Source organism: Phodopus roborovskii, unplaced genomic scaffold (assembly GCF_943737965.1).
Source record: "Phodopus roborovskii unplaced genomic scaffold, PHOROB, whole genome shotgun sequence".
Taxonomy (NCBI): Eukaryota; Metazoa; Chordata; class Mammalia; order Rodentia; family Cricetidae; genus Phodopus; species Phodopus roborovskii.
Window position 1 is genome coordinate 11,889,187 of NW_026126563.1, and position 23,312 is coordinate 11,912,498.

The following is a 23,312-nucleotide window of genomic DNA, read 5'->3' on the forward strand; positions in this document are numbered from 1 at the left end:
GGTGGTGTACATCTGTGTGCGGTAGTGTGCACGTGTTTTTGTGTATGGGAGTGCACAAGTGCACTGAGTAGGTGAACATGGAAGCCCAAGACTGACAATGGGTGCACTCCTTGATTGCTCTCCATCTTACATATTGAGATAGAGTCTCTCATTGAACCTGGAACTCACTTTTGATTAGTCTGGCTAACCAGCTTGCTTTGAGATCACAGGAAGACCACAATGAATGTGAATTCTGGGGACCCAAATTCCAGGTCAAATCTTTACCCACTGGGCCATCTCACTAGCCCCAAGAAACGTTTTTCTTAAGAAAGCTAACCCTGATTTTTATCTATCATAGTGAAAAATAAGCCCTACTCAGTACTAAGTAGTCAAATGATGTTTTAAGCAACTCTGCATCTGCTTTGCTCAGTATAACACAATACAGATCTAGTGAATGTGAGACTTTTTTTTTTTTGTTCTGTAAATATGAAAGATCAGTTAATACAAAGGGAAAAAGTCACCTTACATTTTCTTTCAACATTCAAAGAGACCAGTATTACTATAAAACAATGGCAATACATTATATAAAAAGATCATAAAACTTACAAGTATTGAAGAGAAAAGTACATATATAAATACATGTGTATGTATGGGATATAAAATGTATTCTAAAATGTTATAGGCACTAATATGAAAATTCTTTCTTAGTGTTATAACATATATACATGCAAACACACACACACACACATAAAATCAAAGTTACTCCAATCTTACTATTTATATATCAGAAAAATGTAGTTAAAAATGAAATATCCTTCAAAGCAAACTTAAGAAATATATTTTAAGAGAAATTCACCTTAATAATTTAAATATAAAGAGCATCCAAAAGTTGTGGAAGTCACAGAATAGTAGTATATGCCATAAAATTAAAGTGAAGAGAAAATAAAACTATATAATTTAACACACAGAAACCTAGACTTTTTTGTAGTGAAAGTGATGGTCTTATCAACAACATTGATTTGAGTAGAGAAGCTCACAGGATTCATTAATAGAATCATAATTTACATACTGAAGGGATAGCGTTAGTCTCCTGCCTTAGATAAAATATATTCTACAGACAGACCTCACAGTCACCAAATTTGAAGTCATGCATAATATATATAGAATCTCAAGTAGGATGATGAAGTAAACATCTACATTTATTTACTTTTGTTCCTTTTAGAATCCCACAAGCACAGTAAACATACATGTACACATTTTAACCCACATGCACAGGAAGAACAGGAAAGAAACAGATAAGCAAAGTGAAAGAAAGGCAGCTAGAAGACAAAAATGGATGGAGAATGTGAAAAATCCCTAACAAATGGTGGGAGAAGTTTAGAATTGTGTAATCAATAAGGTATCTAAAGCTACATGTGGCAATTTCAATTTACTTGTTATATTAAGAAGAAATTAAAATTGAGTTCCTTGGGCATAATAGTGAAGGGCAAGACTGCAATAATGAAACAAACATATACGCAGCTAAACTGTTAAAACCTAGCCCATGCATTTATCATCTACTTGGCCCTCCCAGGACACCAGTAGCAAGCCTCATTATACATTCTAGGAGGACCATTGAGGTAACTCACTGGGTAAATGTACCTGCAGCCAAGTTGGATCCTTAGGAGAAAGCCAAGTGTCACAAGCTTTCACACTTGGTATGGTTATGTTTCTATCTATACACACATATAAGCATATAAGTATATACAATAAGTGAATAAATATAAACACATTCTAAGAAGAAGTCATCTCTAAAATATGAGCAGCTAAGGCCTAAAGACACTGACAGCATTAAGGAACTTGGCTGCCAGATCATGCTACAGTAGAGCTCCTATCCACAGCTACTCAGCCTACAACAGACTGTTCTCTAATATAAACGGACAAGTTTCAACAGATTAAGTGAGAACAGCTTACAAAGCAGTGCTGTCGAGATAGCTCAGTAGGTTAAGACATGTAATGCCAAGCTTCACAATCTGAGCTCAATCCCCCAGACCTACACTGTAGAAGGGGAGGAGTAACTGATGACCTTCACATATATGCTGTGGCATGTATGTTCGTTTCCATGACACCACACAAAATAAATGAATGCTATAACATTTTTTTTAAAAACTTAGGAAGAGACAAAACAGGACACTAGAAATAGGAACAGGAACTGGGCAGATATGGACCATGCCTTTAATCAAAGCACTTGGGAGGCAGAGGCAGGCAGATCTCTGTGAGTTCCAGGCCAGCCTGGTCTACAGAGTTCCAGGACAACCACAGCTACACAGAAAACCTTGTCTCAAAACAAAACAAAACAAAACAAACACACAAAAAAGGGAGTTTAAATAATGTCACTGCTTACTTACTTAGAAATATACACAAAGGTCAGTTGGCGGAACATCACCACAAAGCCAGGATCAGTCCGCAGTACCACACAAACTGGGTACAGTGGTACACATCTGTAATCTTAGCACTTGGGAGATAAAGACAGGAGGATCACAAGTTCAAAACCATCAGCTATATAGCAAGTGCCAGGACAGGGTGTAACACATGAGACTGTCTTGAAGAGGAAAGACAGCCGTGATTAAAAACATTTGTGACTCTTGCAGAGGACTAGAGTTCAGTTCTCTGCAGCCACATCAGGGATCTCCAGCAGGTCTGACACCTTCCCTGACCTCCATAAGCATCCTCATGCATGTGTACATACATACATACATATACACATAAATGAAAACATAAAGTAATGAAAAATAACTTGCTCTATATCTTATTCTTAATGTAGTATATAAATAAAATGAATTTTAAAGGTAGAACATCTAAAGATAGCATTCAGTAGCAAGTAAAAAAGAACTTTTTAGAAAGAATAGGCTACATAAAAGGCAATGTTGAAGATTTAACATTTCAGAACATCAATTTTGGTAATACAGTCAAGCATAAATACTCTTGAGATATAATTAATTTACATTCACATTCATAAAATGAAGACCTACAAAGTATCACAAAACCACAGAAACTATGGGCAACAAGGAAAGTTTCAGATCTGATCTAATTATGTAGTCAGTATAAGATCCTGGAAAAGTTTCTCCCTTCTTTGTCAGCTGTTTTCTTACGTGGAAAATAGACCTATCATATGTCTTAAGGGGTTAACTTGAAAACTGACTGCTAAGATGGCTGAGTATAAAGCTAACCCTCAGTGCACATATAGACTCTCACTATGACACGGGCATAAATAGCACAGAAGATAATCCAAGCACTGACAAGGCTGAGACAGAAGGAATTAGTGTGAAGACAGCCTGAAATATACCTGTCTCTGAGATAAGAAGGCAGGCAGGCAATACTTTAACTGAAAAAAAAAAAAAAAAAAAAAAAAACCCCAGCAATAAAGCATGGCTCACATGAAATTAATGACCAGAATGATTTGAAGTTGGACAGTTTACAAGACAGTAGTCTAGTTCTAAACAAACTATAGAATTAACAACTAGACATCTTAAATCTTAACTGAATAAGGAAAATAGCTTAGAAAACACTGCCATGGGAGGTAGATGTACTGACATTTCTCAAAAACAGTCTAAAATAGGAAAACTCACTTAAAGCATGCAGGGCATAGTGACACACATCTTTAATACCAAAACTTGGGAAACAGAGGCAGGCAGATCTCTTTGAGTTCAAAGCTGGCATGGTCTATATATATAGTAAGCTCCAAGACAGCCAGAGTTTACATCGTGAGACCCTGTTTCAAAAACACCAATGTTTCAAAAAATACAAGATACAAAAGCTACCTAAACTGGAAGACCAATTAAACTATAAAGTTAAACATGCTTGAAGACACTGAAAATAAAGAAAATCCATATTCGAAAATTGTCTCCCACACAACTAAAGCAGCAACTAGGGTATAATAAGAACAGAAATACTTAATCTTAATCTTAATTAAAGATACACTGCGAAATTATAAGTAAGATGTGTGTGTGTGTGTGTGTGTGTGTGTGTGTGAGATCCCAAAGCCTGTAGGTCTTTACCACAAACTATTACCTATTCAAGTAAATGAATATCCTTAGATTCAGCAGTTAGAGATGACACTCAACTCTGGCTTGCATATGTGCAGAATACTAGATTATTTTGGAATGATAAAATGGTAGAGCAGGTAAAGGCTCTTACTGCCAAGTATGATTAATATGAATTTAATTTGTGGGACCTCACAGTTGTTCTCCGAACTACACATGCCATCAAGGCACATACACATGCACAAAAAATAAATAAGAAACTATTCAACCACTTTAAAAAAAAAAATGCTAGTTCAAATCAGTTAGCCTCTTTTTAACATATGAAAATGGAAAGTACCCAATTCTGGAAGCACTTTCATTCCCAGGTACTGGTCTCATCTGAGTAGAAAAGAAAGGTCTATGTATGAAGTCTGATTGTGTTATCTCAAGAACATTCAGAAGGAAGAATCCTTATAGAGGTAGGAAGTAAAAGAAATCAGAGTAGAAAAGATGGCAGAAATAGGATTTATACGTTTCCACATACTTGGAAACAAACAAACAAACAAAAATGTAAGCATTGAATGATTAAAATACTGATATCCCTAAAGTCCCCTTATATTTAACAAAAAGACACAATTTATAGGTTAAGCTATAATTGCTAAAAAATAATGGGAAAAATATACAGAACCTGGGAGTATATCCTCAGTGTCAGAAAAGACTTACTCAACAATGACATAAGAGAAAAGGACATCACTTCCAATCTCAGAAACAATTCAAAGTAAATCAAGTACCAAACTTACCTATCTTCTAAAATTTTAATGGTTTCCTGAAGGACTTTCTGTTGGTCTCTCAGCTGCTGGTTTTTGGTGAAGAATTCTTCTAGTCTTTGTGCATCTCTAAAGTTAAGAAGTAAATGAGAATTCCACAGAAAATTAAAAGGATAGTTCTGACATTACAACTCCAAAGTTTGGTCTTAAAAATAAAAAAGACAGTACTGGGGAGATAATTCAGACAATAAACTGATTGCTCACATTCCCTGCAATCAAGGCAGCTTGCACCTGTAAACAGCATTTGGGAGGTGGAGACAGAATTTCTGGGTCTCACTGGCCAGCCTAGCAAAGTCAGTGAGACCCTGTCTAAAAACTAAGGAGAAAACACCCAATACTAGCTTCTGACCTCCATACACATGTGCATACACATATGTTCACACACATCACCTTGTCTCAAAAGAAAAAAAGCTAAATGGCTGATTAGGGTAGACACTGTGCTGACTATTTTTTTTTCATAGTTAAAAAAAGTTTGGTTTTTTTTTTCCCCAATAAGTAATGGCAGATTCTAAGATCATCAGATTGACTAATTGGCCATTATGACAATTATTTCATTTGTTATGGAATAATACAGATATAAGGTAGATAAACATAAATTATTTGTCCCACTATGCAAGGACCTAGCTTATTTTAGAGAAGGCAAAAAAACTATCCTTTAGTTTTCTGGTTACTAGGGAATTTAGCTACTCATTTGTGCTTCTAAACTGTCATACCCCAATCTACCTGAAGTCCACAGACATTAAAGAAGGTGCTAAGAAGACCAAATGACTGGGAGCTAGAAATCAAAGTAAAACACTGTTATCAACTAATGAATAGCCAACTGTGCTTCCATTCTTTAATATTCAAAAGTATTACAGGTATTTTGAGAAACTCAGAGTCCACACAAATTTACATATCCAAGAATAATTTTTATGTGGCTGTTTAGTTATGGTTGAACACTAATACTTATGTAAAAAGTACGTTTAAAATAAGCAAATCTAGACCAAATCTAAGACTGTGTAATTCAATTTGCAGGAAAATTACTTTGATTCAAGAGAAGATAAAATGCTACTTTATAACTTTAAAACAATCATTTAAAATAGTATTATTTTAGAAAATAAAATTGTTTTATACAAAAGATCTTTCAAAACATGTACTGGAAGCAATTTAAAATGTACAATCGAATAATAAACGCAGTGATCTCTGGGTTTTATTATTGCTTCTTAAAAAGAATCAACACTTGATTCTTAAAGAAGGCGTTTGAGTCAGTGGTTGCTAATTCAGAATTTACAACATTAGTAACCACACTGACCCAGGAAGCAACATAAAAGATTTCATCCTACAATTACTAATCAACTCTGAAACATTAAACCTATTAGAAAAAGCCAAATACTGAACTGAAGAAATGGCTCAGTGGTTAAGAGTACTTGGCTGCTCTTCTAGGAGACCCAGGTTAGATTCCTAGCACTGAAAGTACTGCTCTGTAACTGCAGTTTCAAGATCCAAGAACTCCTGGCCTTCATGTGCACCAGGCACACACGGTGCATAGGCATACACACAGGCAAACGACCCAAACATACACAAATAATGATAATAATAATAAAACTCCTTTCTTAAAAGTAAAAGTGAAGAACTTTGAGTGTTGAGTGTAGTATACAAGGGAGAACTGTAGAATGAGTCCAATACACAGTCATTAGATATTTCATTTGGTTTTCATCAAATCACATATGATATTACATAACCTCATTGACAGTGTTTATAAAGGACATCAACACACATTTTAAAACTCACATAACTCAAAAAAATTTTAACACTGAGGAAACATCTACTTATTCTTAAATAAAACAGATTATTTCCATTAGGAAATAATTATAGTTTTGTCTCATCCAATAAAATGCAACTTCATCATTTACCTTTTGAGTAATCTGTATCATAGGGAGAACTTATGAGGTAACAAATGTAACTATATATATATATATACATATATATACACACATATGTATATATAAGATATATACATATAATGAATAAATATAAGGCAATACCATCAGTATTACAGTATATTAAAAATCTGGACAGTTTATGAAGTTCTAACACCCACAGAAATAAAATTTGTGGCACATAAGGAATATCATGCTCCAGGAGCTGCTAAGCTGCATTAGCAGATTCTTTGCTGGCTACTGTAAGAGCCTGTGACAGTCAAACTGTAACAACATTTTCAGTTGCCTACTCAATAGCCATTTTCCTAGTTTATTTCTTGCTAAGATTAGTCTTCATTTCTTAAATATTTAATAGTTTTGGGGACAGAACTTGATCTTTTCTAATGTTTCATTTTGAAAATGATTTCAGACTTACAAATAAGTTGCAAAAAAGAGATCACAATCAATTGCCAAAATAAAAAAATCAACACTGATAGCAACAGTGTTAAGTGGTAACTAATTAACAAACTGTATTTAAACTTTTACCAACTGTTCCTTTAACTAATTTCTCTGGCCCAGGACCCAGAATGTATTTGTCATGTCTCTCCCAATCTGGAAAAGTCTGTGTGTAAAGTACTGTACAGTTACTCTGTTGACTTCCCCAGTATACAGCTGTTTAGCTAAGAATATGAGAAGCAATACTGTGCATTTTTTATTACACCATGCCAAGAGATACTTAAGGCAAATGCATCTCATTATTAATGAAGTTACTGTGATCCTTTGCTAAGTACACTGGTTTCTCCACTGTAATGATCCCCTGACTCTGAATTTAGTAAGGAAACACTCCCAGGAAAGTATGAAATTTGCAAAGATGGTTTATTTTAAATTCATATACCCTATTTCATAGGTAATGAGGGTTTTGCCTGCATGTATGTTATGTGCACCATGTGTGTCTGATCACCACAGAAGTCAGAAGGTGTGAGATCCCTTGGAACCAGAGTTAAAAGCCATTATGAGCAGGTACATGGATGAGTGTTGGGAACTGAGCCTGGGTCCTATGGAAGAGCAGTCAGTGATGCTCTCAACCATTAAGCCAACTCTACCTGCTAATACTGTTTCGTATCATACTATTTCACACATTTTTAAGGCTCAATTGATGGCTACTGCCTTTAACACTTTCTACACTTACTAACTAGAATTCCACTAACAAAGAGTCATTCCTTTATTTTAAGGGAAATATAATTTGTGGTACTTTGAATGTAATTGGTCTCAATAGGAAGTGGTACTATTAGGAGGCGTGTCCTTGTTGGAGTAGGTGTGTCTTATTGAAGGAAGTCTAAGAATCAACTTGTAAAACTGTCAGCTCTTTTTCCAGCCCCATGTCTCCCTGTACACCGCCATGTTCCACCATGATAATGGACTGAAGCTCTCAAACTGTAAGCCAGCCCTAATTAAATGTTTTCCTTTATAAGAATGGCCATGGTCATTGAGCTTCTTAACAGCAATAGAAACTGTAACTAAGACATAAGTTATTATTTATTTGTTCAAGTTGTCTGAGATATATTATTTTTTCTTTTACTTTATTTGCCTCTTTATTTTTATTTGTGTGTGTGTGTGTGTGTGTGTGTGTGTGTGTGTGTGTGTGTGTGTATGTGACAAGGTTGATGTTGCCCAGGCTGGCCTCACACTCACTATGAAGTCAAGAATTACCAACTCCCTCCATCTCCAAATGCTCATATTATAAATAAGTATCAACATGCCTGATTTTTATTTGGTACTAGGAATCAAACTCAGGACTTTGCACATGCTAAGCAAGCACTCTACCATGTGAGTTACATGAACATCCTTTTATTATCTTTAAGACATTACCTTTTGCACTATGTCCTTCTTTCCTGGCATCACAAAATGTTCTAGCTCATCTTGAATGCTATAAGCCTCAAGTGGCTGTTACCATTTCTTCCAAGAATATAGATTGTTTTAAAGATTATTAATTAATTGATTTTTTATTTACTTATGTATATGAAGATTTTGCCTACATATATGTCTGTGCACCACTTGTAGGCCTGATGATCTCAGGCCAAAGAGGACATTAGAACCCCTGGGACTAGAATTATAGATAGGTGTGAGCCACCATGTGAGTGTTGGAAAAGCAACCAAGTGGTGCTAAACACCAAGCAGGCTTTCTACCCACACAGACTACTGGAAATCACTGTTTAGAAGTCAAGATCTGAGATAGTTACAGATACACTCATGATTCCTGAGGTGCCATTGCTTTTGGGAACATTTACATATATCCTCACCCACACTAACAAAAACATCAACTTCTGTACTATTTATTTGTCAAAATTTTATATTACTGTCTCTGAATAATTCCAATTCCCTACCAAACAACACGTTTCATTCAAGCCTCCCTATTTCTGGGTTTTTAACTCCTTTCTCCTAAAAGTGAGTAACAATCCTAGCAATCAATGTCAACAATGTACTTACTTGTTCAAACCATTCTGGACTACAGATAAAGTAGCACCAAATCTATTAATTTAAACCAGCCATGTTAATTTTTGTGTAGTTATTTAGGAAACGGTGGCAAAATTATTGTCAGTAAGTTAGAGCAGGTCTACTGAAGGGTTCTGGCAAATGTTAATAATCAATTAAGAGGAATACAAGTCCCCCAAGAGATGATTACAATGACATGGTCATCGTGCTATTTTGCCAAGTCTAAGGGGAAAGGGAAGCATGAACAATGGTAGAGAAGAAAAGAATAATCTGAGTCTTCAACAATTTCTGAATCACTGATTGGGCAGTGCTAAAATGTCTCTTTTAAGGGCCTTGTACAAGAAAGAACATAATTTCCTTCATATGAAAGTAATTTCTGGTTGGCTGTTTGTTAGTAAGAAAATACCTATTCAGTAAGCAATATATTCTAAATATCCACTCTGAAAAAGCCCACTAACTTCTTCTAAAGCATCTCTCAACCGTGAGAAACTGAATACTGTTTTATTATAGACACAGAGAAATGGCTTATACTATGGTTAAGGTAATTTAAAACAACAGCCTTAAAAAGGAGCTATGGGCCAGGTGTCATTGTATATACATAATCCTAGCACTCAGCAGGCAGATGCAGAAGCAGGTGATCTCTGAGTTCAAGGCCATTATGGTCTACATAGATTTCAAAGCCAGTTACAAATATATTTATAGTGTGTGTATGTATATACATGTGCGTATATGTATATTCACACCATACACACACACACACACACACACACACACACAAACACAAACACACGTCTCATACACGCAAGTGAGTCATTTGCCAATATGCTTATATGTGCACTGATGTAGGTATCTGGTGTCTATGGAAGTCAGAAGAGGACACAGATCTCCTGCAAATGGGATTAGGGTTGTATACCACCACATGGGATTGGAAATTGAACCCTGGGCAACAAGCATTCTTAACCACTAAGGCTTAGTGACTAAGCCATCTCTCCAGCCCCACATTTAAAGTTTTTGTATTCTTCCCATTTCTGAATCTACTTCTGCCAGCAAATATTACTTTCTAGGTGTTAAGGAAAAGTTCCTTTTTATGAATAAATATAAAAAGTAATCTTAGCTTTCAGCTATAATCTGGAAATGTTAGGAACATAAGGCAAGGCAGGCTCATAAAGATATGGGTATATACTGTAAAGCAAATATAAAATCACTTCTCATAATGACATTTGTTTTTTGTTATGTGTATTGGCATTCTATTATGCCACCTATTGCATATTCTCCAACATAAAAACCATGAGTAAAACAGACTCCAAACTTGAAAACCACGTATGATTCAAGTTTAATAATCAAAGCAATTCAGGGGCCTTCTGTTCTAAACTTCTTAAAAGTAATATCAGAATACCCATTTAGCACCCATTCATTCATATATGTGTACATTCACTATGTGGTTGTGTGTATGTGGTCTTTAGAGATAAAATCTCATGTAGCTCACACTCGCCTCTAATTCCTGCTCTTCCTCTAGATTACTAGGATTACAGGTGCAGCACCAGATTCAGCTCTGTTGCTGTTTTTAAGACAAGTTCTCATGTAGTTGAGGCTATATAAATGAGACTGGCCTAGCATCCCTGATGCTCCTACATTATCTCCAAGTGCTGACCCTACAGGAATACTGCTCTCTGGTTTAGACAGGATTTTTATTTAACTAAGGCTGCCCTCAGACTTATATGTAGCAGACACTATCCCTCCTGCCCCTACTCTCAAGTGCTGAGATTGCAGGTGTCCACCACCATGTCGGACATCCATTTCTTACAAGTTTAGGAATATCATAATAATCTTCCCCATTTCTTGCAATACTATGAATCCCAAGCATTAATATACCAGAGAAAAGAATGACACAATTCTCCTTTCACTAAATATCCCATGAAAAGATGATTGTATATTATAGAATATAGTAAAATACACAAATGCATGCTAACTAAGCCTGTACTTAGAAACCAGTTCTTTTTTGCTTTAAAACAAAAAATAAAATAAAATCATAATTAATTAGCCCAAAGTTAATTCCTTTTTAAGACACGAAGTTTTTTTAAAAAATGAGGCTGGCTATTAATATCAAATGCCTATTAATAAATAAAACATTGTCATTATATACTGATACTTACAAAATTCGTTCCTTTTTCAGTTTGGTTACTTTTATTTGTAAACCTGCAAAGTAACAAAGAAAAAAAAAAGCACAGTATTTTGTTACACACTGTACCAATTCTATAACAGTTATCTAAGTTCCTTTATGAGGCAAATGCTATACTATTAAGTCAATTTAAAATGGCTTATGGAAAATGATCCAGTACCCATCTGATGTACAGTGTATCCCCTTACTTGTAACCCCAGGCTACAAAAATAAATCTGCAACATTATTACTTTTAGTTCATTATATGGCAGCCAAGTAGATTAAAAGTGAGTTACTTCCTTTCTAATAGTGAGGGCAACATATAATTAGGATTTCACTATAAATGCAGATCTGTGTTCTGACACAGCCTATGTATTTGTTAACAGAAAATAGTGCTTATGTAGGCTCAAGTCTCTGGGGATTAAGCTAGATTGTGGCAGGAAGTACTGGATTAGAAACAAAACTGCTTACAGAAAAGTACTTAACAAAGACTTAACAAAGAACACTGAGATTTTTAACTCTAGATATGCTCTTTTCAATATAAAACAAAACAGCAAGGGAAAAGAGATAATGAAATAGGGTATTTCTAATTTTCATGGCAATAACCAAAACGTAACCACAAAACATAATCTACAACACTACTAGCAACTTAACATAAATGCAAACTGAAAGGATTAATTCCTAATTATAAAATGATAGCGCTGAGCACTGGTGAAGGGTTGTAAAACTATACAACCATGCTTCTCTGGAGATACTGGAAACTAGTATAGCATATATATTCACTGTTCTCATCATTACCTAATTTCTTGAGTTCTAATCTATATAGAAACTTATAACAAAAATACTCAATGTTTAGCAATGTAAAAATACTTAGAGATGTCTACACAAAATATATATAAAGTACCACTAGATGGAATGATAGCCTTCACAGCTGACAAAGCCCTAGCCCGAGGAGTTTTTTCTTTGGGTAATGATGGCAAACTTGAGACAATTTGGAAGTACTGAGCAAAGCACCATTCTTGCAGAATTAAGAACTTATGACCCCACTAGAATAAAGACAAGAATCAGCAAGTGTGTCTCTTCTCCCTAAAATGTGGGGGGGGGGGGGTTTATTTGCTGACAGATTTTCTTGTTTTTAATTTTGGCTGACTTCTAAAAGTCAGGTCTGCTTTTGCAAGTAGAAAGTAGTCAAAGATGAAATGGATTCCTGCTGTGAAAAAAAAGATTCATTTTTTAGAAAAGAAACAATGAAGTGGAAAATCCATATAAACTTCAAAAGAAAATTCTTGGGAAATATGGAAAGATTCAACACCTGTGAGGCATTTGTTCTGTCACGTAGATCAGCTCTGAAACAGGTTTATGTGTGTGTGTTTAAATTTTAGCATTCACTATTCATCAAGTCAATTAGGTATCTACAATTAGAACCCCTATAAAGTGTGCTTTAATCCTGCTCCACACCCATTGGAAGGAATGAGGCTATGCAACAATCTAACTCCTGTATGAACAGGTAGTCTGTTCAACAAAGTATTTGGGATGTAACACTAGCAACCTGAGAACCTATTGAGGAAACAGTACTCAAAAGACTAAGCACTATAGGACATCAATTAATCATTTATCTATTCATTCTATGGATTTCTAAGGAAATCAAACAATCGGGGCAAGTATATGTTGTTATGTTATACTATACTAAACAAGTTTAAGAGTTCAGAAATGAGGCAAGAGTTCAATTTGTCATGAATAAACAAAAATAAATGCTATTAATTCTTGTTTTAGCTTTTTATTCATATAAAAAAACCACATAATGCCTACCATCACTTTACTTATGTTTTAAAAATAGAAATGATTAAACTAGTCCCACTTTTCTTAAGTAACAGATTTACCTATAGATCAAATAATTTTATTTTACCAAAAAATCCTATTTCTCTAACTATACAATAAAGTATTTCTAATCAACTAAAAGCTAATATTTATGAAACCAGCTATACTTTATGATATGTACTTTGCTTACTATTTAATTATCTCATAATAGATAAATTGTGAATTTTGTTCAATTTATAGTAGTTATAAATGCAAATAATAAAATAATATGTATGTGAGAGCTTAGAGAGCTCTTAATGAATAGGCATTGGTACTATGAATCAAAACTGTTGATTTTGTAGTCTTAACATAAATTTTTGTATAATGTTGATGAAACATTTGAGAGTAAGCAGAACAATAAACTGGACCAATCAAAATTGGACTCAACGTGCACTTGTGCTGTCATGACAGAGTATCAGATCTGTCCCATTTCTTTAATCAGTTGCAATTACGTTCTCCAAACTGCCTAGCTTTCTATGAACATGGTTCAGACTTATGAGAAACAGAGATTACATTAACTGAGATATGACAGCAGATGCTAGTGTGGACAGTGAACACTAGAAAAACAAACATGCTAAATTCTACTTTATTTAGTGCTTTTAATAATATTTAAAAAATCCTACCCAAATATACTCTTTGAAGATATACTTTTGAAATTTAAAGAATTTTGAACCTGCTATTAAAACCTGTTATTCTGAATTCAAAGCATAAAGTTGTCTATTCCCAATGACAATATTGACACTAGAATAAACAATGAAGGATAAAATTATACTAAAAAAGATTAAAAACTGTGTGACAAATATCAACATAATTACCCCCTGCAAACAATGCAGCTTTCAAATTACTCATTTTCAACATAAGATGGGAGACCATTTATTCTTAGACTTAAAATGCAAGCAGCTTATTATATTGTGATCAATGCCCACACTGTTTAGTATATGGTATATCATCAATATTGTTTTATTTTGTTCTGGTCAAACAAAGCAAAGAATCCCAAATGCAGCAGGTTATACAGATGCATGTAATTTCTTATGAACAGATTTGCTTGGCTGTCAATGTAAAAATTAAGCATCTCAAGCACTGTTTACTCTTCCTAATAGTTCTCCTTTGTCTATTACTGACTCGAAGCTTTAAAAGGTAATGAGTCAATTTTGATTCCTATATATACTTCAAAACCTGCAATGTCCAGACACGTCTATGTTTGATGTCTTGCAAACAGCTTCTTGTATTGGTTTTTCTAAGTAGATCCCCCACCTTCTTCTTAAAAAGTAAGCACCCCCAGGCAGGTCTTTGATGTTATTACATACTCAGATGATCCAATTTTATATGGAACCATGTGCAGCACATTGACAAAGGACTAATAATAAAAAGCCCTCTTTTGTTTGGGAAATATCCAGTAACACAAACTAAATTTTTAAACAATATCAATATTCTACAAATAGTTTTTACCATGCTCAGCATGGTGGTCCGTGCCTGTGGTCCCAAGACTAGGAGGCTGAGGCAGGAAGACCTTCAGTCTGAGGCCTGCCTGGGTTACACAGCAATTTCTAGACCAGCTGGGCTCCACAGTGAACCTCTGTCTTAAATGAACAAACAAAGACCATGCCTTCAAAAATCCATAAGCAGGAAACAAGTCTGCTTACCTCCTACCCTAACATTTCTGGGACCATGAAGTCTATTAAAGACAAGGACTGTACAACATAAAAGCATTATCTAGTATAAAACAAAGGTAAGCTATCCACTATGTAGTATTTGTCAGATTTAATAATCAATATATTGCTTTGCTCAAGGAATACATTATTTATTTTCTTAATGCTACTTCATCATAAAATAGAGGTCTCCTGAAAACCCTGTTTACAGAAGAACAAAAGGAAGAAACCTGTCCAAATATATTTCCCTGTTAAACTAAGACAAAAAGTAGCCAAGCAGTGGTGGTGCAGTTGGGAGGCAGGAACAGGCGCATCTCTGAGTTTGAGACTAGCCTGGTCTGCAGAGCAAGTACCAGGACAGCCAGGGAGATACAGAGAAACCACGTCTTGAAAAAACAAAACAAAAAACTTGAAATTGGGAAGAGCAAAGATTAGACTGGCAAGATGGATCAACAAGTCTAAGTGCTTGTTGTCAAATCTCATGACCTGGGTTCAAGTTCACATGGGGGCAAGAAGAGAACCATTTCCCAGACATGTCCTTTGACCTCAAGTGATCTGTCTGCTTATATGTAAATGTCTCTGAGACAGGGATAGGAAAAGGCTAGCCACTGCAGGGCATGACTGTCATACATGTAATACCAGCACTTCTGCAAGTAGAGGCAGAGGCAGGAGGAACAGGAGCTCAAAGTCACACTCAACTACACAGCACGGTCAAGGTCAGCTTGAACTTACTGACACCTGCTCTAACTGCCCACCTCCCCACAAACCAACAACCTCAGAAAACAATTAACAAGATATCTATATCTATATATATATATATATATATATATATATAGAGAGAGAGAGAGAGAGAGAGAGAGAGATAGATATAGATATCTCAGACAAAGAAATACAGGTTAACCTTAAATTTAACCCTTGGGAGATTCAGTGTTCATCATACAGTATCTCAAAATTTTTACAAAGAAAATTTCTATTTGATACAACATGGAAATAAAATGCTTAGGAGACAAAGGACTCATACATTAAAAATCATAAAATTTTCCTGGAAAAAAAAAAAAACATAGAAGGCACTAACACCTGCCAAAATATTTCCTGTTCATTGTCAGCCTAGGCTATATAGGAAATTTGGACCAGGCTTAGATCCTGTCTTTAAGAAAAAAGTAGAGGAGCTGGGCAGTAGAGGCCCATGCCTTTAATCCCAGCATTTGGGAGGCTGAGACAACTGATTTCTAAGTTCAAGGCCAGCCTGGTCTACAAAGTAAGTTCCAGTACAGCCAGGACTGTTATACAGAGAAAGCCTGACTTGAAAAATCAAACAAAAAGACCGGAAAGAATGGGAGCCCCTTCCATAGGTAGCTCAGGCCGCTGCTGAGCCCGACAACCTGAGTTAGATCCCCTCAGCTAACATAGTGAAGAAAGAACTCTCTCTTAAAAGTTGTCTTCTACCTACACAAAAGCACCATGGCCCAGATACTTCCAATAAATAAATAAGTATTTTATGCACAGAAGTAATGGGGCTGTCCTTCTGTATATGTTTCTCTTATTGGTTAATGAATAGAACACTGACTAGCTGATTGGCCAGACAGGAAGTGATGTAGCTGGGCAGAAACTAGCTACTAGCTAACCATAGAGGTCTGGAAGTCTGTACAGACAGACAGGAAGTGACACAGCTGGGCAGTATCAGGATATAAGCAGGGACAAACAGGAATTGCTCTCTTCTCTGTGGAGACACTGAGCAGTCATCATGTAGCAGACAAAGGAGCAGCAGGTCGGGCATTCTTTGGTAAGCCAAGACCACATGGATGCACTTAGATTGATAGGAATGGGTTAATAATTAAGGCAGAGCTAGACAATAAGAAACCCTAGTCACTGGACAACAGCTTTAAAACTAATAGAGCATCCTTGTGTTCCCTTGGGACTGAAGCAGCAGTGAGCCTAGCTGGGACAAGAAAACCTCATGTTACAAAGTAATCAATATACGAGACTTTTGTTAAAAGTTTTTTTTTTCCAGTATCCCACTGTGAGTGTCTACAGCAGGCACTGATTAAACATAATTGCTGCTTCAGAGTGATGGCGATAACTAACATATCCAAACACTTCACACATATTCAGTCATGTAATACAGTCATAGGTAGGAGGTCATCTTATCATGCATGAGGCATCTAAAGCAGTACAAAGTTTTTTGTGCTGTTACCATCTCTACTCCAATCAGACAGAACACAGCTTTTTGACACTTGCAGTTAAATTTACAGATTTTACCACTGTATCTCATGCCTGTCTCAACATAGCACTACTTGAATCCACTCACAAGCAACAGAAGCAGAGCGCTCAAGAGTTAATCCGTAACTTTAAGCCCACCACTTGGGAGGCAGAATAGGACAATCTCTGAATTTTAGGCCAGTCTGGTCTACAGAGTAAGCTCCAAGACAGTAAGCTCCAAGACAGCCAGGGCTACACTGAGAAACCCTGTCTTGAAGTTCCCCTGCTCCCCCCAAAGAGCTAATTCTACAGATCAGCTGTTGAGACTCTCCTCAGCATGTACTTGCTGCTAACCTGAACATAACTGCTTATATCCTAGCTACATGCCTACTCCCATCACATTGCCGCTTAAAAATAGATCTAGCTGTCTAAAATATTTTGGGGGAGAAAAAAAAGTCACGCTCTTATCTCCAATTTTTTCTAGAGTCTGTCTTTTCAGGAAATTCTGTCTTTCTCATCTTCCTACCACCATATTACCTGGATGTACCCAATTATAAAGCCCAATCCAAAAGAAAAATCATAATCACATACGTTTTTCCTTTGTCTTCCCAAACAGAATACACTGCACTAAAATTCTGTCACACAGCAAATATTCAAAACACATTTGTGATTGAGTATCTCCACGTAAACTGGGACTTAGAAGGTTACTTTGAGGTTGATAGTTCAGAATCTATTGAGGCTATTATCATAAGTGTCCTGAAAGAAGCTAAATTTACCATGGAAAGATTCAATACAACCCCACAATTAAACGTTAGAATTGATTCAGGTGCGTCACACTTTAATGGCACTGCAGTGCCATGTCAAAGTTGTGGAGCTCTGCAATATAAAACACATGGTTACTGTAGGCAATCAAGAACTACTCCTAGGGTTGGGAATGTAACTCAGCGGAGACTGCTCAACATATGTGAGGCCTTGGCCTTGGCCTCTGCATCACCACTAAAACACAAATTTGTGATAGGAAAGACTTCTCATATATGAGAAAAATCTATCATACATTAAAGACCTGAGAAAAATCTTAAACTTCTGATCCTGCTGCCTCTCCCTCCCAAGAGCCTCAACTACAAGTGAGTGCCAAAGCATCTGTTTATGTGGTACTGGGGAATCAAACCCAAGGCTTCATAAAAGCCAGGCAAGCATTCCATCAACAGAGCTACATCCCCAGTCCCCAAGGGATCTTTTAACTGAAACATTTATAGACTCATCCTAATTACAACTACTTAATCTTCTGTACATTCGCTGCACTCCACATAAGTCCTCTGAGCTCCTATTTCACTGAACTGTACATGGCTGTTTCCATGACCTTCTCTAGCAGCCTACAGGAACTTTGAAAGGAAACTGCCATTCACTTTTGTATGCGAATGTTCAGTAGCAAACAGCTCCTGAAAGGATTGTCAGATTACATAAATGGCACTTTTATATCTAGAGGTAATCCTGAAAATAATGGTAGAAAAAAGATAAAAGGTTATAAAACAGTTAAGATCACACAACCATCCGGAAAATGAAATTAGAAGTCAAACCTAAGTCTCTGGTCAATAAATTCTACTGTTTTTAGCACCTCCAAGCATATTTCCATGAGTAACGAATGAAAAGTTGTATAGAAACTATGTTCTGGGTGCTGGAGAGATGACTTAGCAATTAAGAGCATTTAGTGCTCTCAGAGGACCAAGGTTCGGTTCCTAGTACCCACATGGTGGCTCACTGCCTACAACTCTGGCTGAGGATCTGATATCCTCTTTTGGCCTCCATGGGCTCCTGAGCACATATTGTACAGATATACTCATGCAGGCTCACACATATACATACAAATTTCTAAAAAAGTTAAAAAAAAAAAAACTATATTCTGCAGTAGTTGTAGTTAAAGAAACAATCAATAAAAGAAATCATAAAACATTACAGTAATGAATGCCCTTTAAAGGTAGAACATTTGCTCCTAAATAAGGTTATTTCTATCTAAAAATATATCAAAATAATCCAAGCTAGTTTCTACTGTTATAGTGTCAAGCACCTAAGGCAGTACTGTACCTTGCACTTCCTTATCATGATATTCTTTTAGTTTTGTCCAGAGTTCCTTGAAGTCACTGGACACGTCTGCAGAGTTGGGGCTTCCACAGCTGCTTCCGGAAACGCTCATCTTCTTGGCAGCAGGCTTCACACTTCTGTTTGCTGATGTTTCCCCAACCTTTCCTGTTACCTTACATAGGTGTGACGTTGTCTTAGGATAGTGAAATACCTGAAATGACAAATTGCAATATGTCATATTTTGCATTCCCATTTAGGTAATTTGCAATCAGGATGAAACTAGAAGCTGAGCTATTTTCAAGTTTTCTTTATCTATTTACAAGCAATCATTAGGATAATTTAACAGAAGTTGGGAAAGAGTGAGGAAAGAAGATAATAGTGAGAGCAGGGTGTGGTTGAGAGGCAGAGGCAGGCAGAACACTGAGTTCAAAGCTAGCCTGGTCTATGTAGTAAGTTCCATGAAGAGCCAGGGCTACATAGTGAGTACCTGTGCACCCCCCCCCCCCAAAGGGAGGAAACTATGATTTCAGTTATTTGGCCTTATATAGGAAAAATCTCTAGGCAGGCTTTCCATTTTTCCATCTAAGGAGTAATTACCTAAATTATACTGAAGGGCTCTACCAATATTGAAAAGTTTATAACCATTCACAATCAATATTCATTTACCCTTATAAAATGTACTGGCCAGCTATGCTGGCTTATGCCTATAATCGCATCACTCCTGAGGTAGAGACAAGCAGGATCCCAAATTCAAGGTCAGTCTGGGCTATATAATAATACCCTATCAGGAAAAGAAGGGAAGGGAGGGGAGGGGAGGAAAGAAGACAGAAAAGGAGAAAGGAAAGGAAAACAGAGGGGAGGGGAGGGGAGAGGGGAGGAGAGAAAAGGAGAGGAGGAAGGAAAGGAAAAGAAGGGGGCATGCAAGATGGATTAGTAGGTAAAAACACCACCAAGCCTGACAACTTGAGTTTGATCACTAGAAGGGGAAGAAGGACCCCAACAGTTGGCTTCTGACCTCCAATGTGTACTGTGGTATGGGTGGGCACATATGTTCACTCACATGGTAAATAAATATAATAATGATAAATATTCATGGAATGAGATGTGGATTAGAATAGGGGTGCTTACTGAGCACAACCAAAGCCCTGGGTTCAATCCCTAGCACTGAAGAAAAAAAAAGTAATGCTTTAACTTTTGGAGAGATGTGCAAAACACTGCACTGAACCAGATTCTAGACTTACAATCATTTACATGTACATGGGTTATAAAACCTGGCAGATGGTTAGCACAATAAAGCATGGGAGGATCCATGTATATTTCTGAGAACAAGGCAGTAAGATACACTTACAGCAAACCTCTAAGAATATTCTATTTAGAAGTACAAAGCTATTAGGGTAAAGGTACTTTGTGACTCTTTCACAGTAACAATTAATGATTAACTTTACAACTTATGTAGGCCCTAAATAGAAGTAACAGACTATTAAGAAACTCAAGTGGTTTAATACATATTTTAAACTGTGTTCTTACCTGAAACCATTAATTAGCTACCATTACAAAAGTGACCTGTTAGGCATAGTGACTCATGCCTAAATCTCAGCACTGGGGAGGCTGAGAGGAAGACTGCTGCCAAGTCCCAGGCTGACCAGGCTATGCAGCAGCAAGACCTTCTCAAGAAAAATGATGGGGGCAGAGGAGAAAGGAGGAGGAGAGCAGGACACACACACACACACACGGAGTCTGGAGCTGTGGCTCAGTTGGTAAAGCGTATATCTAGCACTTACAAGGCTCTAGGTTCCATTCCCAGCACAATGCTTATAATCCTAGCACTCAGACAGAGGCAGGAGGATCAGTTGTTCAAGGGTATCCTCTCCTCTCAGCTGCAGAGTTTGAGGCCAGCCTGGGATACACAGACTCTGTACCAGAACAACTTTCAGGATAGAGAAATAGCCCAGTGTTTAAACAGCACTGGCTGCTTTTCAAAGAACCCAAGTTCAAGTCCTAGCACCCACATAACAGCTCACAACCTTTTGTGACTCCAGTTCTAGGAAATCTGATACCCCACTAGCCTCCATGGACATTAGGCATGTATGTGGTACACACATGCAGGTAAAACACCCATACACATAAAATAAAAAATAAGTCTAAGAAACAAAAACCAAAACAAAACTTTCAAAGGAGCAATAGTGCATTCAACCTGATAATAACTGCACAATGACATGTGTATGAAAAAACCCATTGCTTTAACCAGACATGGTGGCTCACCCCTTTAATCTCAGTACTCAGGAGACAAGAGGCCAGCAGAATTCTGAGTTTCAGGCCAGCCTGATCTACAAAATGAGTTCCAAGACAGACAGGACTACACAGAGAAACACTGTCTTGAAAAACAAAAGCAAACAAACAAAAACAAAACAAACAAACAAACAAAAAACCCAAAAAAAAAGAAACCCATTACTTTAGACTGTGAGTTCAAGGCTAGCTTGGTCTACAGATTGAGTTCCAGGACAGCCAAACCCTGTTTCCAAAAAAAAAAAAAAACAAAGCAAAAAACTGTATGCAACCACTTGGTTACCTATATAGCACTACAGAAATAATACACACACTGACTAAGTGTTACAAAAACTGCAGTTAGACTTTCTAAAAAGACTCAGAAAAAAAGCTGAACAAATATAGATTTCAAATAATCTTATTAATTTTCTTAGGTGCATCTCTTAGATGCAATAGTGATGTGATCATTTAATCTTTTTAAAAATTTTTATTTCTTATGTTGCTGGGAAAAGAATCCAGAGCTTCAGGCATGCTAGGGGAGAAGTCTACCACTGAGATACGTTTCCAGCCCCAATTTTTGTTTTTCCTCTGAAAGGCTCTGTCTATTACAGGATTATGAGATAAACTAACGGTGTCTGGAACTGGCTTGAAAAGGGGTGTGGGTGGAGAGATGAAACAAGAACAGCTTACTTTGGCAGCTATCGAAGCTAAGTGACGGATGTGTGTGTGTGAAACGATACACAATGCTGATGTCTCTCCTTTGTGAATATCCGTTTCGTGTATTTTTAAAAGTGAGATGAAGAGTGTTAATACAGTTTTGCTTCACAAGCCTATGTGTTAACTACTTAGCTATAAAAGATACATTATGGCCAATAAGAGCCTGTACTTAGTTATGTATAGTAACATATAGGTTATACTTTTATTAGTAATTCTGGTGAATTATCTACAGAGAGGTAAAATTGTTAACTCCAAAACTGATTAAGACATGGCTATTTCAGGGCTAGGATCTGAGCCCCAAAACTATACTTCTCTGTAGCAAGAAACAAAGTAAGCTGTGCTGTAGTTGTGCACACCTTTAATCCCAGCATTCGGGAGGCAGAGGCAGGCAGATCTCTGAATTCGAGACCAGCCTGGTCTACAGAGCAAATTCTAGGACAGCCAAGCCAGGGCTACTCAGGGAAACCCTGTCTCAAGAAAAAAAGAAAACGTTTTATAACTTTAATGGAAAGCTTAAGACTGACAGTTAAAATTAGTGTAATCTAACTATCCTTTAGGAAATGCCTCAATGACGAAGCAGTTCAAATAATTCAATGCTTTTGTTGTTTTGACACAGGGTCTAGCTATTTAGCCTTGGCTCACCTGGAATGTGGACCAGGCTGGCCTTGAACTCGCTCAAACTGGTGTGTGTGTGTGTGTGTGTGTTTAAAAGGCTACATAGAACACCGTGTGTGTGTGTGTGTGTGTGTGTGTGTGTGTGTGTGTGTGTGTGTGTGTGTGTTTAAAAGGCTACATAGCACACCATCAATACCAAGTTCGCAAATTTCGGTTCACAACACCCTTCCCGCGTACCGTGCTCGCCCGGCACTCCGGGGCCAATCTTTGTTTTTGGCTCTGAACCGTTATCCACTGGCACAGCGCCCGCCCCTCTCACAGCACGCTCCGCGGACACACGGGGCCCACCCTCCTCCTGCGGGCCCTCAGCATCGCCAGCCCCCACCCTGGGGATGCTCGCCAGGACTAGGCGGGCTGCCACAGCACGCCAGGCAAACGCACAGGACCCTCGGCGCCCCTCTCGCGAGCAAAGCGCAGCCGCGCCGCGGCTCTCTCTCGCCCAGCCCGCTCGCCTCCGGCCGCCTCCGCACACGCCCCTCGGCCTCCCGCGCCCCGGCTCCACGGAGGACGCTCCG

General features: G+C 37.2%; 1 protein-coding gene across 2 annotated transcripts in view; it reads right to left on the reverse strand.

Annotated features, from left to right (window-relative positions):
- Rbbp8 (RB binding protein 8, endonuclease) overlaps positions 1–23,312 on the reverse strand; it is an 83,104-nt gene that overhangs the window by 47,142 nt on the left and 12,650 nt on the right. For both annotated transcript variants that reach the window (XM_051201981.1, XM_051201980.1), the window contains exons 2-4: positions 19,144–19,351; positions 11,352–11,394; positions 4,781–4,876 (exon numbers count right to left, since the gene is read on the reverse strand). In XM_051201981.1, the coding sequence (XP_051057938.1) occupies positions 4,781–4,876; positions 11,352–11,394; positions 19,144–19,252 (248 nt within the window). In that variant the 5' untranslated portion in view covers positions 19,253–19,351. The remainder of the gene's footprint in view (positions 1–4,780; positions 4,877–11,351; positions 11,395–19,143; positions 19,352–23,312) is intronic.